At 38.5% G+C, this 15,183-nt stretch overlaps 1 protein-coding gene across 1 annotated transcript in view; it reads right to left on the bottom strand.

Annotated features, from left to right (window-relative positions):
- The window catches only part of vps53 (VPS53 subunit of GARP complex), a 226,629-nt gene that overhangs the window by 172,864 nt on the left and 38,582 nt on the right, over positions 1 to 15,183 (bottom strand). The window contains exons 5-6 of the mRNA XM_059655282.1: positions 1,217 to 1,303; positions 69 to 184 (exon numbers count right to left, since the gene is read on the bottom strand). Coding sequence (XP_059511265.1) covers positions 69 to 184; positions 1,217 to 1,303 — 203 coding nt within the window. The remainder of the gene's footprint in view (positions 1 to 68; positions 185 to 1,216; positions 1,304 to 15,183) is intronic.

Genomic DNA, 15,183 nt, shown 5'->3' with positions numbered 1-15,183 from the left:
TGGTAACACCATTAAAGTACCTCAGTACCCCAAGTCATAACACAATTCTGCTTCTGATAATTACTTACTCCAATGAGTCGACGCCGCCTGCAAGCATATGCAGGTGATTGAGTGTGGTGATGGAAGTGGTAAGGTGGCGTTTTGCATGATCAAGTTGCTTAATATCCCGTGTGATTTCCTTAACCTAAAGAACAGAGTTTATAAACTTAATTTCCTGTTAAACTGTATTTTCTATAAATATACCATATCTTTCAAGCCTATATGGGCTGAATTAGATTAAGGCTGGGCAATGCTAGCAACTGTAATCAAAATTCTTAACACTACGAAATTCAAGACAAAAATACAAATACTCAATTAATAATGGAGCATTCATTTACAGATTTAAAGTGAGTTGTATCAAAACTCCTTTTGAAAATGTTTTGGATCCATCATAAGTGTTTCTGAAAGCTATAAACATTCTTTATGTCAAGTCTCAACTTCTTCAATACTGCACTCACAGGCCTTCTGAATTCCTCGGTTTAATAAATCTAAGATATCCAAAACCCTTCTGCCCGAAGTCTGTGCTACTTTTCACTTATCCATCAGCTCTATTCATGCTGACCTGTGCCGGCTTCAATTATACTGTAGCTCAACGGTTAGCAGTGCTGCCTCACAGGGACCCACGTTTGATTGCATCCTCGGGTGACTGTCTGTGTGGAGTTTGCATATTTTCACCGTGTCGGCGTAGGTTTCCTCTGGGTGCTTGGTTTCCTCCCACAGTCCAAAGATGTGCAGGTTGGGTGGATTGACCATGGGAAATGCAGGATTACAGGAATAGGATGGGATGCTCTTCAGAGTGTCAGTGCAGACTTGATGGGCCGAATGGCCAGCTTCCACACTGTAGGGGTTCTGTGATCTCCTATTTTTGGCTCTACCACCTCCTCCCCTTATCTTGTGATTCTGTGACACAAGCCTGCTGTACATTCCCCTTTTGTGGCATTCCTCACATTTTGTCACCTTGATCCTCTCTTCTGGAACCTGCTTCACAAGCTTTGTGATTTCTCTCCCACCATTTACAAAAATCTTCCTCAAACCCGTTTTTCTGATCACCATCGCAAAAATTCATCATCGCCTTCCTTTTGAATGCCCCTTTTCTTAAAATATGTTTGTCACATTCAACACTAATGGCGCATTTCATTCTAAAACATCAAAACAATCACTTCAGCACTGGACTTACCATCTGCTCCGATTTCTCTGCTTTGTCCTTGATATCTTTTATCTTGGCAAAAAGCTGCTGAATGGCTTTTTGTGCTTCTTCCAAAGCCTGCACAAGAATAAAGGTAAAGCTTTAGGTCAGAGGTATCGAACAAAAAAAGGTTCGGTCAATTCAGGAGCGGGCATTAGTTAAAAGAGTCAGTGGCATTCCCTCCAACTCTGCCTCTGCAATCACTAAGCTGGTAAAGAGGTTTGTTCAGCAAAATTAAAATAATAGAAAATAGCAAAAGATCTCAATATTTAAGACGTTGAGGCTGTGTCCAGAAATGATTGGTGCTTTCATTCCAAGTTCAAGACAAATTGATTTAAGTTCCCTTTTTCATATTGATTGGGTCCAAACAGCTGTCCCAAGCAGCTTATCTGCATTTTCTTTTGGCTAAGAACTAGTATCGCCGTACACTTGTGTACCTATAATACATTCTAACCAGAATGCTTTGTTGTCCTCTTCTGTTAATTCTGAGCACTATTATTAGGGAACATGGTTTGTTATTTCTTAAAATTTCATGAATCATCATGCTTTGCAGAAAGCACTTTTCAGGAGGGGGGCCTCAATCTTTTACGTTATGTTGCAACTTAAACTGAATCTATCAAATGGTTATCTGCTAACACTGCAGTGCTTGAAACTAAACTGTCCATAATCAACTTTTTAAAAGGCTTGACTAGAAAGGGCAGAGAGAAACAATGACAATGACAAACAGATAACATCAGAGATTCGGGCTTACTGTCATTCAAGTGACTATGAGATGATGTACAAAAAACTTACTCAAAAATTGAAAGGCAGCATAATGTTCAAGAATAGTACAATAAAAGTGTTTTTGTGAATGACAAAAACTGTATTCCAGAAACACACAAAAACAGAACAGACTTTTCTTATCTTGTACAAAACTCATCTGGGAAACGTAATAGTGTTTTGTAAACATAAAAAGTACTTGCTGGAATTGTACTTCAGAATAAGGATTGGTGCGGTTATTGAAATTAAGCTTCTAATACTGGCAAAATTCCTTGCTAGAAAAATAATATTTCAATGAAACTAAATTACATATACAAGTTGATCGAAAAGCAACTAAATTCTTTCTCGGAAAAGGCTACGGCGCCATAATGTCTCCAGCGGCGTATATAGATGTTCAACCTTTCATAGCTCCAGCAGTGTCAATGAAATGGGGGGGGGGGGGCGGCAATTATTTATGTATTTTTTTAAAAAAAACTATTTTCAAGCAGCTTAATCTGGAAACAGCAGCAAAAGAGGTAAAAGGGTAAGAAATGGAAACATGCAATCTCGAGCCAATCACAATAGGCGCATGCCAAGCGAAGTAAAGCAATGCCTTGTGAGAAAAAAAACATAAAAGAAGTGTACACGTAGGGAGGACTTCAACTTCAGCAGCTCTAACATTGGTATTTCCATACGGAATAGGGTTTGAGAAATTCAGTCTGCATGACTACACAGAAAGGGACAATGTTCTCTCACACCCAAGCTACTGGTAGTGGACAAATCTCGTGTGATAATCCACATCCTATCAGAACATTAAGACATGATACCTACCTTGTTCAATTCTGTTTGGTCAGCATCCAGTGAATGGAAGCACAGATGTCATGATAATTGAAATGGCTCATGTGCACACCAGACCTAATGGACTGTGTTGACACATTTTACACCCAAAACCTATATCTCTGATAAGATCTCCAACAACACTGTCCAAGTGGAGTTTGAAGGGTCATCTTGGTCAGCAGATTCCCTCTAAATTGAACAAATACTCAACACAACCCTAATAAATGTGCACGTACATAATTGTATATTTATGGGTGTCTGTAAAACACTGAACTAAAATGTTTCTGTCAAGTTTGTGACACATTAGTACTTGAAAAGCAATTTCAAAAATGTAGCTTTGGTAACGAAATTCAGCACCCAAAAGACTAAAAGTAATCTCCTGAATTTCCAATATCCTCTTTACTAGGCCAAAATTGAATTTTAAAAATCCCTTGGATTGGTTTCAAATTTCTGTTATTAATTAGATGTAATAATTTTTATTTGATGCCATTTACATTTGGCTGCAGCGGTCTAAATTACTGACAGTCCAGCTTCCGATATTGTCTGAATCCACAAAGATCACTGAACAAAGTCATTTCTAAAATAACTGAAACTGAAAGGGTGACCGGTTAAAAACGGATGCTGTTCTTTTCCAGTCTAAACAAGGTCAACCACTACTTCAAAATTCAGACTTCCACTGGCTTCTCAGTTTGGAACTAAAAATGTCTTCCTTTTTCTGTTACTCATTCATGTAACCCAATCCCAAATGAATCAGAAATACATTACAAAGCTACTCTTTACTGCAAAGACACAAAACCCAGTGTTTTTTAAACCTCTTAAAAAAAAGTATCAACCTAATCCTCCCAGAAAAGCCCACAAACTTTTTACAAGAGGATCGAATTATTATATCTTTTGAGTATTTTTAAAGGCATAACGTTATATTCCACCGCTTTTTGCGACTGAGTGGACCTGCCCATGGAAACATCTTGACAAAATTAACTCCTTTCCTAAGAAACAGAAAGTCAATTATTATAAGGTCTCAACTGTACCCAAATTGCACACTTTGAACAGTGACCAGGAATGTCAGCAGCTAAAGCCAGCTGGCTGTGGAATTCAACACATTCACAAGACCTCAAACCAGATGGCTGTCACTCAAACAAGTGGGGCTGTTGTGTCTTGAATGCTAAATCATTACAATATTAGACACTTACTATTTACTGAAGGATTTCAAAGAAAATGAAAGCTTGATGCCTGAATCCATTTTACAAAACTTTGACTCAAGATGAGGCCAACTCTGATATGAAACCAAATGTAAGCCACATCTTGGTCAGTTGATGGGTGATTACATTTAAAACAGTCATCCAAGTCTGAAAAGTTGATCACCACCACGGCCAATGTCCATTAACTTCCGCATCACTGGGCATTTGCAGTGGAGGCGGTGACGCTTGAAGGAAGACACGCGGAACATGGCTGATTCTCACCATTCAGTGGCTCTTCGGGTATAGGTAGCAAACTTCCAAACATCTCTATTTTTCCAAACTTATTAATTCTAAGCTATAAAGAGTCCTAAACAATGGACATGATTGAATGTAAAATAAAACCCTATACTGTCTCATCTGCTACTTTGGACGATAATATTTGAAAAGAATATGCATGACCCCAAATGTTTAAAAAAATCTTCAAAACGGTACACTTCTAACAAAGCAACTCAAAAAGAATAAATGCACTTATTAACTATCAGGAGCATGCTGAACTCTTGCCCTTCCGAATTCCAGCCACATTAAAGAAATGACATGAGCTGCACTGTCACATAATGATAAGGATAAACGAAAAAACAGTAATTAAATGCACGCGTTACTTCGATTTTACAGACTAAGCTATCAGGCTGCATAGAATGTACAGGTGAAACCATAAACAAACGTTTTAGGCTATTTGGCCCAACTAGTCAACTTCATCAACACTGGATATTCTTCCTGAAGTCTTCCGAAGGCCGCATACTACTTCGCTCAAAAAGGACATTCATTATTCAAAGCAGCAGCAAGATCTGTTAGGTGTGGCCATGGTCACATGGGATGGTCAAGCAAAAAAATTTAGGTTCTAGTGTGCCAAGTTATGAGAGATTTTCAAACTAAGCAATGTACAATGGAGTGTTTTGTAAGTCGACGCTGATGGAATGTCAGAATGCCTGACACTTCTATCACGTGGCTGCAGTGACAAAAGCTAAGCATCTTTTGGAATTACTCCCAAATTGTATTTGATAATTACATCAATCTGTTTTTCTATCAAGTTCTAGTCAGATACCGCACTCTAGTTGGTTCAAACTGTAGGATTTCACAGTATTCAAAGAAAGCAAGTTTGATCAGGTAACTTCTGTATATTAAGAATGTGGTCTTTACATATAGTTTGCCAGGCGGTCCTGAGATGCTGCTTGGCCTGCTGTGTTCATCCAGCTCCACACTTTGCTATCTTGGATTCTCCAGCATCTGCAGTTCCCATTATTTCTGGTGCTAAAGTATTCCCTAGTTTCGCTATGCGATCAACCAACACAGCATTACTACTATATAAACATGCATTCTGTTAATGCTACCTCTCCTGTGCTTTTTCTGTTCAAAAAAGTTAATTAGAAACGAAAGCATCAGATGGGGTCCCGACCCGAAACGGCAGGCTTTCCTGCTGCTCTGATGCCGCTTGGCCTGCTGTGTTCATCCAACTTCACACCGTATGATCTCAGATTCTCCAGCATCGGAAGTTCCTACTATCTCTGTGGAGTTATTCTAACTCTGTCTTAAGAGAATAAAGTGAAGTCATGGGAATAAAACCAATATCTGAAACCAAATTAAAGAAAGTTCGTTGTTTACTCCTTGGTCATGTGCCAAATTTCCCAATGCAGCTAGGTCAGTGAAAACACAAAAGTATCAACTACGGGAATAGCCTGAATCACCAAAACCAAGACTACTGACAGCAAACAGAAGCACTGCAAAAACGTAGACTACTTCAGAAACCATCAGAACAGACAACCACTGTCCAATGATACAGGGACTAGACCACCTGGGAATACCAAATCTCGCAAACAGCACAAGCTGACAATTTCAGAATATCTCTAGTCTTCCTTCCCTAGCACTGCGTTCAGGGAATCAAACCAAGCGTAACCTTCAGGCTCAGGAGGATTAGAGGCGAGGGGTTGATTAGATAAGGACACATGGACAGAATGCAGTCCACATTTCAAAATTAACCATTACATCCTTACATGTATATAATAACTTTACTCTAATGTAATTCTTCATTAAATAGCAAGAGTTATACCAATTTATAAAGTGGCAGAGTTGGTTTGAATGTAGAGGCTACTCTGCAGTACAAACTTGAGGAGCTAGGAATTGTTAAGGTCAACCACAACCACTTTACCAGGTTTGGAGCTGAGGATGAGAAGAGGGCAGAATTCCAGCAGAACATGTTTACATAGGCAGTTTTACTAAAAAGGTGTACAAAGGAATTATAATGGGAGGAGTTATCACAAAAATATGACAAACACTTCAAGGGGAAATAAGGGTTATTGACACAAAGTAGATGCAGATGTAAGAAATGTAATATTATAAATAGATGGATGCAACTTTCAACCATGAGTCTCTAATTCCCCCTACAACCATTTCCAGTTCATATTTGGACCACCATCATAGGGTAACCTTGGTTGAAATCCAAAAAACAATGCAAGCAATTCCACAGCCAAAGGAATCCTCGAATTCTTAAGTGTCGACAGATTTTATGTACAGCAGTCTGCATCATTGCCTTCATTACATGGTAAGCTGAATAACATACACCTCCCCGTGAACAAACGTAGATTTTGATGTCAGGCAACAGTCAAGTTTGTACTGGTGCAAGTGTTAAACCTGAATTAGAAAATTTAAGATAGCCAGCAAGTGACACAGGAAGTGTGATATGAAATCCTGCAAGCATATTTGAAATCTGGAAAAATGGTGTAGAATGAACTGCAAGTAAATGAGACAAGCTTGCAAGAAGAATGACTCTCACAGACTCAAACCACAGCAACAAGAATAGAGACACACAGACAGCGGAGGCGCAGCCAAAAATCTGCTCATCCCCTGGAGCAACTTAGCAGCCTCCACAGGTGCAGAGAGAATGCTGACTAAAGGACAGAAGCACTAAGTACTTAACAAAATCCTCAAAGTAAGCAACTAAGCAGAAAACAAGATTCATAGTTACAACAGGAGAAAGGTTACATTGTTATATGCTATGGATTATGCAACTACATTACTATCAATTTAAGATGTTCATTAGCTTTTCAATTATATTAACCACAATTATCACATCTATATTTGATGTGCGTGGTTTTTGTTTGGAACAAAACGATCTACCAACCACAACAGCAGTCTTTGACTGTCTAAGTTATACTCCTACACCCAACATTAGACTCTAGGACAATGGTGGTCAGTGAGGTTCAAGCCAGTTGTGGCTAATTGGGAATTAAGATGCGATTATCTGCATTCCTGACTATTAAGTCATAGAGAACCCTATTAGGTTTATTATTTCAACATTCACATTCTCATACTCTGTTTATAGGGAGGACCAATTGAGTACCTTCATGTATATTTGTCTATTTAATTGTAAGACCAAGAAAGAGCACATTTGTATGCATTTTATTGCTGCATATATCTTACAACCTCAGTTCCTGTTTAACACTTAAAGTAGAGCACAAGTGAAAATATATTTCAGTATCCTGCAAATCACAACATGGCAAGGAGGCAGCAGCTGTCAGCTTGGAGACCTGGGCCAATTAGAATAACACTCTCAATCTGTGGCAGTGAGATGGGAATGGAAGAAAATCCAACCAATTACAAGCAGTTCTGAGAGTGGAGTATCTCTTTTTTTGGAAGCAATCATGGTTCCTTTCCCAGGCTATTTATACCTATTTATGCTTACCTGATCAAGCAAACAGGGCCTTAGCTTAAAATCTCATTCAAAACACAGCACCATCTGCAGGGCAGCAGTGCCTCAGTAAGTGCCTAGCAACATTACATGTTGAGCCAAAGACCTTCTGATTCAGTGAGGCTCAGGTTAAGCTCCTTCAAGTGGTATTTCACATGGTTTGGGTAGCTCCAATCATTCTTTGGATGCTGCTAGAGGTTCCTTGCTTTGATGCAACACACTCTGCTGACTATGTTTACCATCTCTGCTCCATTTGTTCTTCAAAACTCCTTTACTCACATTCATCACATTGTGTTGGGCTGGGTCTTCAAGATCCAGCTCGTAATCCTGTCCTTTCCTTATTGTCTGAATTCAGCTGGTTAACGGTAAACTTTCCTCTTCAGCCTCTGCAATCAATGTTATTTCTTTCATATCAAATCGTGCGGCATTAGCTGGCAGCCTGGCAATATCATTAAGAGACAGGATGTTCCAATGGTTGCTGCATTCAGTTCACCATAGAAACAAGGGCAGGGCTTGCTGCAAGGTTTTCAACAGGCCACAAAAATGCAGTTTAACCGAACAATCACTTTTTTTTAAATTGACTGGTCGGAGGCCACTGAAAATGGAGGTTGCTATCTTTGGGCCCTAGTCAGTCAGGTAGAAGTGAGAAAGGGTCCATATTGAAAGGGTTGCTGTAGCAAATTCCAAGCAGTTAAAGCTCAAGAAAAGCCCGTTTGGAGCAACTTAAGCGTCGAAGAAAACATGGGTACCACTTGATAACTCAGCACATTTGAAAGTGAAGGTGAAGTAAGCAAGTAGTATTTGCTTGTTGCAGGTGGAAAATAGCTGAGCTCAGAGAAACATGAAGGATAATGTCCACGAGTTTCACTAAGCTGTCTGTGAAAGGATGGGACTGAGCCTGTGATTAGGTGCTGGGATACAGCCTCAAGAATCCAGAGGAGCATATTCCTCGAAAACAAGGTTGAATTAACAGGGCATGACTGAGACACTCCTTTATGGAACAGCTTTTATGGGAGATTCAAGATGTGACATTTGAAAGTGAGAAGTTGGAATCTCTTGTAAAGGAAACAAAGTTTTAATAAGATTTGGTGATTAACAATGTCACAATATCTGGTAGATTGCTAAAAATCTATGGGATCTGTCTCGATTGCATTTTTGATCTGGTGCTTAGTTCACAGTTTGACTGTTGCCCGTATTTACCTCTTGTTAAGTCAGGTTACCAGACTGTAACTGTATATATCACAGAACATTTTACTGTTCTTTGTAGAACAAGTTTTTTTTATTTGTTCAAAACAGTGGAATGTTGCTGTTTTACTCTCAAATCAAGTACCTGGGAACTCAAAACTTTGTCTACTTTAAACAAAACCCTTACCCTGGCTTTTTTAAACTTCCTTTCTTTCTAAAGACATCAATTCATTGCAAGAGTTCCACTTGTGTTGGGTATCTTGTAAAGTTAAATGGGAACCCAACAGCAACTATCAGCAGTCTTTTCATTTCAGGGAGGGGCATGACTGCCAATTCGATGCTTATTTGATGTGTATCTACCCAGAACAGGATTGGTGGTTAACACCAAGAGCAGAAACACTGGCCAATTCTGTTCTTCCCTAACTCAGAACAACTGAGGCCTTACAGCTGCCCATCTTGACTCTCTTACTTTACTGGATAAAGTTAAGTCATAGGGGAAGTGCACTATTTCAAATGCACTGTAAAAAATGAACACTGCATTACTGTAACCTTGGGAAGGGTAATTTTTTTTTTTAAACTAAACCACCTACTGGAAAACTGATGGGATTTGGATTGGTTGCCCACCTTACTCTCACTCCATTACACCTCACTCTATTAAAGCAAATGATGCAGTCTTTCTTTTTTAAATTGACCATGCAGAACTTTGTGTTGTACGCTGTATCATTTACAAGCTTTCTGTACAAACTTACATGAATAAAAGTTAGCAAAAAAAACTACTTTTACACTATGACTTTATTTAAAATAAAACCTCGGACTTTAATTGCAGCTGGAAAAGGAATGTTCTTTTCACGGAATGGAAAAATACTTAGCAAACACTGTAGTACCAGTGACCGGGCCTGCTCAGTGTGCAAAGGAAATGCATTCCACTGAGTGGGATTTTCCACATTCTCAAGGTAAAGGAACGAGACAGCCACAAGCCATAACCAACACCTAAGAATGTCTGACTACTGCACTCCCACTTCTGACTGCGGCACAATAACAAAGCAATTCTTTCTGTTCTTAATGTGCAACTGGGTATTAAGAAACACGCACACAACCATTTCTTTTCTGGAACTATTCACAAGATGATATAAATTTGTTCTTGCTTCTTGTAATATTAGATCCCTCAGTACAAACCTTTTGACCTTCTGGCTTTGAAAGCATTAAATTTATTGCATTCCTGCATGCCACATACTCTTCACTATGTTGTTCGGAATCTACTTCCAATTTTAAATGGCTGGGCACCACAAAGGGCCAGCCATTGTAAACACCACATTTTCCAAGGGGACAATGATACTTATAGACAAAGAATCATTTAAGCAGGTATAAACTTAGAATAATTGCTCCAAACAAATTTAAACTCCACTCCGCTGCTCTTACAAATTCCTACACAGTCACTGCAATGATTTAGGTGGGCAGGATGTCCGAAGAATAGCCAAGCAGCAAAACCTTAGTAAGCAGAAAGGTGTGGCCAGCAGGCTGAGAGGTCTCCCAGCATGGAATTGTCCTCAGCCGACTACTGCAGACTGACAAATTCAGAAGTCCAGGACTAAGTGCTGAGGGACACAATAATGTTGCAAATTTGCACAAAAAGGCACAATGGAGAAAAGTTGCTGTCTAAAGCCTTTCAGCCACAGTGCGCAGAGGGAGTGGAAAAAGTAGAACCCCTTGGGTAGTATATCTCACAAAGAACGTACATTGCGATGATCAAGAGTTTTGAACGTGTATTGCAAAATCTCAGGATCAAACATGGTAAAAATAGAAAAGCTCATTTCCATTTCACTTCCAGTAATTTCCAATTTGAAATGTTTACTCTCAGCTATGTAGCAGACATGGAATGGATATTGTAAAAATCAAGACTATTACAATCTTATTAAGTGGAACATGCTGCAAGGAGACAAACTGAATGTAATCACAAATTCTGAAATGTTCGAGTTGAAACTTTTGTCATTTCTTTTCAAGTTTTATGAATGAAGTATATTTTCGGAAAAAATTTTGTCTGGCTGTATAACCACCATGGAATATATATCGTTGACATTTAAACTTTTACTATTACACTGGTGCACACAAGGTTAGAACAAGCTGAAAGTAGACATGTTGAATTATTTACATATTCTGCAATTTTCAAATGAATTTTTTTGCAATTTTTTGTTTACAAATTTTAGGAATTTTATACTTTAGGGAATTGAAAGGTCATTAGCCATGAAGCAACTGTCCTGAAAACCGTTCAGCCCTGTTTCTTTTTCCATCCCTTCATTTACTGATCCTCCCTCCTTCCCAAAAAAAAAATCAATGTAACCAGCATAATTGACTCCAACAGGCAGCCTCCTCGAAAACTGCGTGAGATTTCAAAAACATATAAATCAAAGGAAATTTCAGTAACCTTGTACTACAAAAACAGACCCACTCCCTGTTATCCTAATTTATGAATTGGAACCTGCAATGAAAATAGAAGCCAACATGCAGGCATTAGGAGTATCAGATTCAGAAGACACATCACAATTTCGTTTGCATTGGCTATACATACGTTAGTTGAAAATAAAGTCAAATTTGTATATTTGTTCTTTGAGATGATGGGAAGAAATAAACTCCATTTTTAAAAGAAACTACACAGATCAAGTTATTTGAAGTTCAGATATTGCAAGCAACCAGAACACATTTGCTTTTAGTTAATAGTGAAATTTGGTAAACTAGCAAAGAAGGAACACAGCTTCTTGATAAGTAAAAATTGAGGCACTACGAATCTGCAGTAATTAGTGATTCAAATTACTTAAGTTTGGGCACAATTCCATATTGTTTTTACTAGCATTATGCTGCAAAGTGGTACAACAACACGGGAAATTTATCTCTATGCTATCTTCCCAGTGATGAATCAGTTTGACCAATCCGGTCTGCATTGCTCAGTATCAGTTTAAAACTGCTTTATGACTTTTTTGTGCTCAAGGAGGATACAAAGAGCCATATGTGTCCAACAAGCATTCCTGTTCTGAAACCACACATGTCACTTAATTGGTAAATAATTCCATAACAGACATAAAACCTTGATTCAGAAAAAGATATCATACTGTGCCACTTATCATCATCTGTGCACTCCCTGAAAGAAACTGTCGATGCGCTTCCAAACAGCGCAAAGTTGCAAGCAGATTTGTGCTGTGCATTTGTACCTATTAAAGCTTAACTAAAAATCATGTCGTAATGGTGTATCGTATCTTGCAGCAAAAGGAGATTTTCAGCCCATCAATTTGGTTACATTAATTTCTGGTCCTGTCAATTAAGTCAATGTTTTAAACTTGCTCCACCAGCGTCCTGGCTTTTACAAGCAACAAGTCATTAGCAAACAGATATGATGCGATCACAACCACAGCTATTGTGTAGAACTTGAAATTTTAAAGGTCACATGTAAACACCAGCTTTATCAATTATATCAGGAATGGCATTTCCCCCAGACATTCCAGATTCCTCTGTGAAGTCTTGATGAGCAGGAGAAAGTTGGCAGTCTTCTTTCTTCACCGTTAAGCTCAAAGGCTGTAAATTCAAGTAATTTTTTCTCATTTCAATTAGTCATGGAATTTATAATCAAATCAACATTCCAACACATTGCACATTACAGAATGGATAATTTAGTCAGGATCATTTTCAGGCTCACCACAAAATATTCATCCTATATTGTGAATGCCTTGGAAAAAAATAAATATTTCTTTCACCTTTCCCACCTCCTCTGTGATTTGCCTACATTGGGCATCTTCAACAGTCATTGGATATAACTGTAGTTGTTTGCTCTGATTTGCCCTATGCACTGTAAACAAATCATCATGCATTGTGGCAATACAATGCTCATACAGTTATAATTTAGTACAGAAACTACATGTTAAAATGAAACATTTTAGAGAGAGAAACAGTTTTAAAAATAGAGAATATTTCAACAATGGGTCAACTTAATTCCATTGTTTCCAAAAATGCTCCAATCTGACCATATACATCTGTGGGGCCCTTTGACATTTACAAGAATCATTAGCAAAAAGTAACAGGCTGTTAACACAAGTGTTGAAAGAGCTGCATCCATCTTGTCAGCATTGACTTTATTTAAGTAGTGTGCCATTCTTTTACCCATACTATACTACTGTGCAAACTGGTATCTTAACTCAGGAGTTTTTTTTATTTCCAATTGAAACCAGACGCATTTTAGAAATGTTACTCTTCAGTAATGTGGCTCATCACAACCTTACAAGCGAAAGGCATCATAAAGTTTTAATCTTTGCATGCAGCACTTAAAAACAACATCTGGCTTTCACAAGAAAACTTCGATTAACTGCTAGAGTTACATGCAGTAAGTGGTCTTTGGGCAATACACCACAGACATGAGCTTGTGTGTGTCTCTGGACACTACCTACTCCTCATATGGGAAGCTTAATTCAATCATTCGGTTGAAATCAAAAATGTATTACGTATTTAATTATAATATTACCAGATTGTTTGACTTGTAAGTATATTTCCCAATGCCGAACTGTACCATACAGTACAGGAAGTCTTAAGTTAAAATGCCAGTTCGTGCCTAGTTAGTTGATCTCAGCTTGTATCACAGTAATGAGACAGAGGGAGGGGATGTGTATAAATTCTACTCCACAATTCCTACCACTGAACACAGTTATAATCGCAAGTTTGCATGCACAGGGTAGTGTTAGCTTAAGCTTGGTTATAAGCTGTTAGCCAATGCTCAGTGGGTTGTATCTCACCTTTGATCCAGAAGGGCTGAGGATTCAAGCACAATTCTACAGACAAAAACTCAATCTGGGCTGACAATCCATTGTCATACTGGCATCTCTCAGGACATAGCTACCCATCGAGAGTAAATGAAAGTTCTGGGTGGGATGCTCCGAGGGACGGTGTGGACTATTTGGGACAAAGAGCCTGTTTCCACACTGTAGGGATTCTATAAATTCTACAAGAAAGATCCCACAGCACTGATTCAGACAGCATTAAGCCAGGTGTCCTGATCATTATCTAACCTTAAACAACATCACAAAAACACTTTATGTGGTCAATATCACAAGTCTGTTTTGCAGAAACTTGCTTTGTGCAAACTGGCTGCTGGGTTTACAACATTACAAAAATCACTACACTTCAAAAGTACTTCATTGGCTGTAAATCACTTTTAAACATCCTGAGGTTGTAAGAGACACTGCACAAACGCAAGCCATTCTTCCTTACACCAGAGACTCATGTATGCACATGTTAAAATTTCAAGCTTGAAGTTTCACAATTTCACCAATAGAGGGATTGCATTCACTAAAAATTGGAGAAGATGGTAATCTGGGCACAGAAAGCTTGACGATGGAGATATCGACTTCAAGGAAGGATTAACCCTCCTCTCAGTTCTACTAAATTTCTCTGGGAAGACTGGGTCCACTGATCTCTGCAATGACTTACATTTCCCCACAGGGATTTGCCAAAAAGTTATTCTGTGTGCTGAGATTTGTAGCTCTACTCTCTTGCAGCGACTCAAGATTAATTTATCACAGATTGGTAAAACATGCTGCACACAGTGACTAACACGTCCTTCTCATGATAGAAATAATACACATACAATAAGGATTTACTTGCCCTGTACACCAAGATCATCGATTTGCTTAAAAGGGTTCAAAAATACGCAAGCAATGGTTTCAAATATTCCATTGTAATTTCCTAACAATCACTCTAATGTGAATTTATCCTCACAAAGGATGCAATGTCTAGTTCAAGAGTTGCTGGGGCAACAGTTGAACTCCTCTTCACCTTTAACCTATCATTTCCACATATCCATTCCAAAAGTAACGGTACTAGTGACAAACACTCTACTCGTCAGCCACCACCATCTGGTTCTTATTCACAGCAAAAACATAATCCACAATAGACCAAACTAAAAAGGTGGACCCTTCCACTTGATGGTTTCAGAATCTGACTTCAAAAGACATGTCATTAACAGCTCACCATTTGCAGTACACCTAGTTTAGAGCTTTTGGTTCAAAACACAGATTCTGGGAATGTTTCTCTTGGGTTTTCATTTTAAAATGCATGCTTCAATTAAATTAAATAAAAATAAAATTTCATCTGACCTTCAAGATGCCTTAACTGAAAGGTAGCTGACATGACATAACAAAATCATTTGAAAACAAAACTTGCAACAGCCAGAACCGGCTAGAGGGAGTGTTTATAGAAAAAGAAAACATTTAGCCAAAACCTCTACCCAAAAAGTATTCACT

This window comes from Stegostoma tigrinum, chromosome 27 (genome assembly GCF_030684315.1).
Source record: "Stegostoma tigrinum isolate sSteTig4 chromosome 27, sSteTig4.hap1, whole genome shotgun sequence".
Classification (NCBI taxonomy): domain Eukaryota; kingdom Metazoa; phylum Chordata; class Chondrichthyes; order Orectolobiformes; family Stegostomatidae; genus Stegostoma; species Stegostoma tigrinum.
This window is presented reverse-complemented; position numbering and strand designations above follow the sequence as displayed.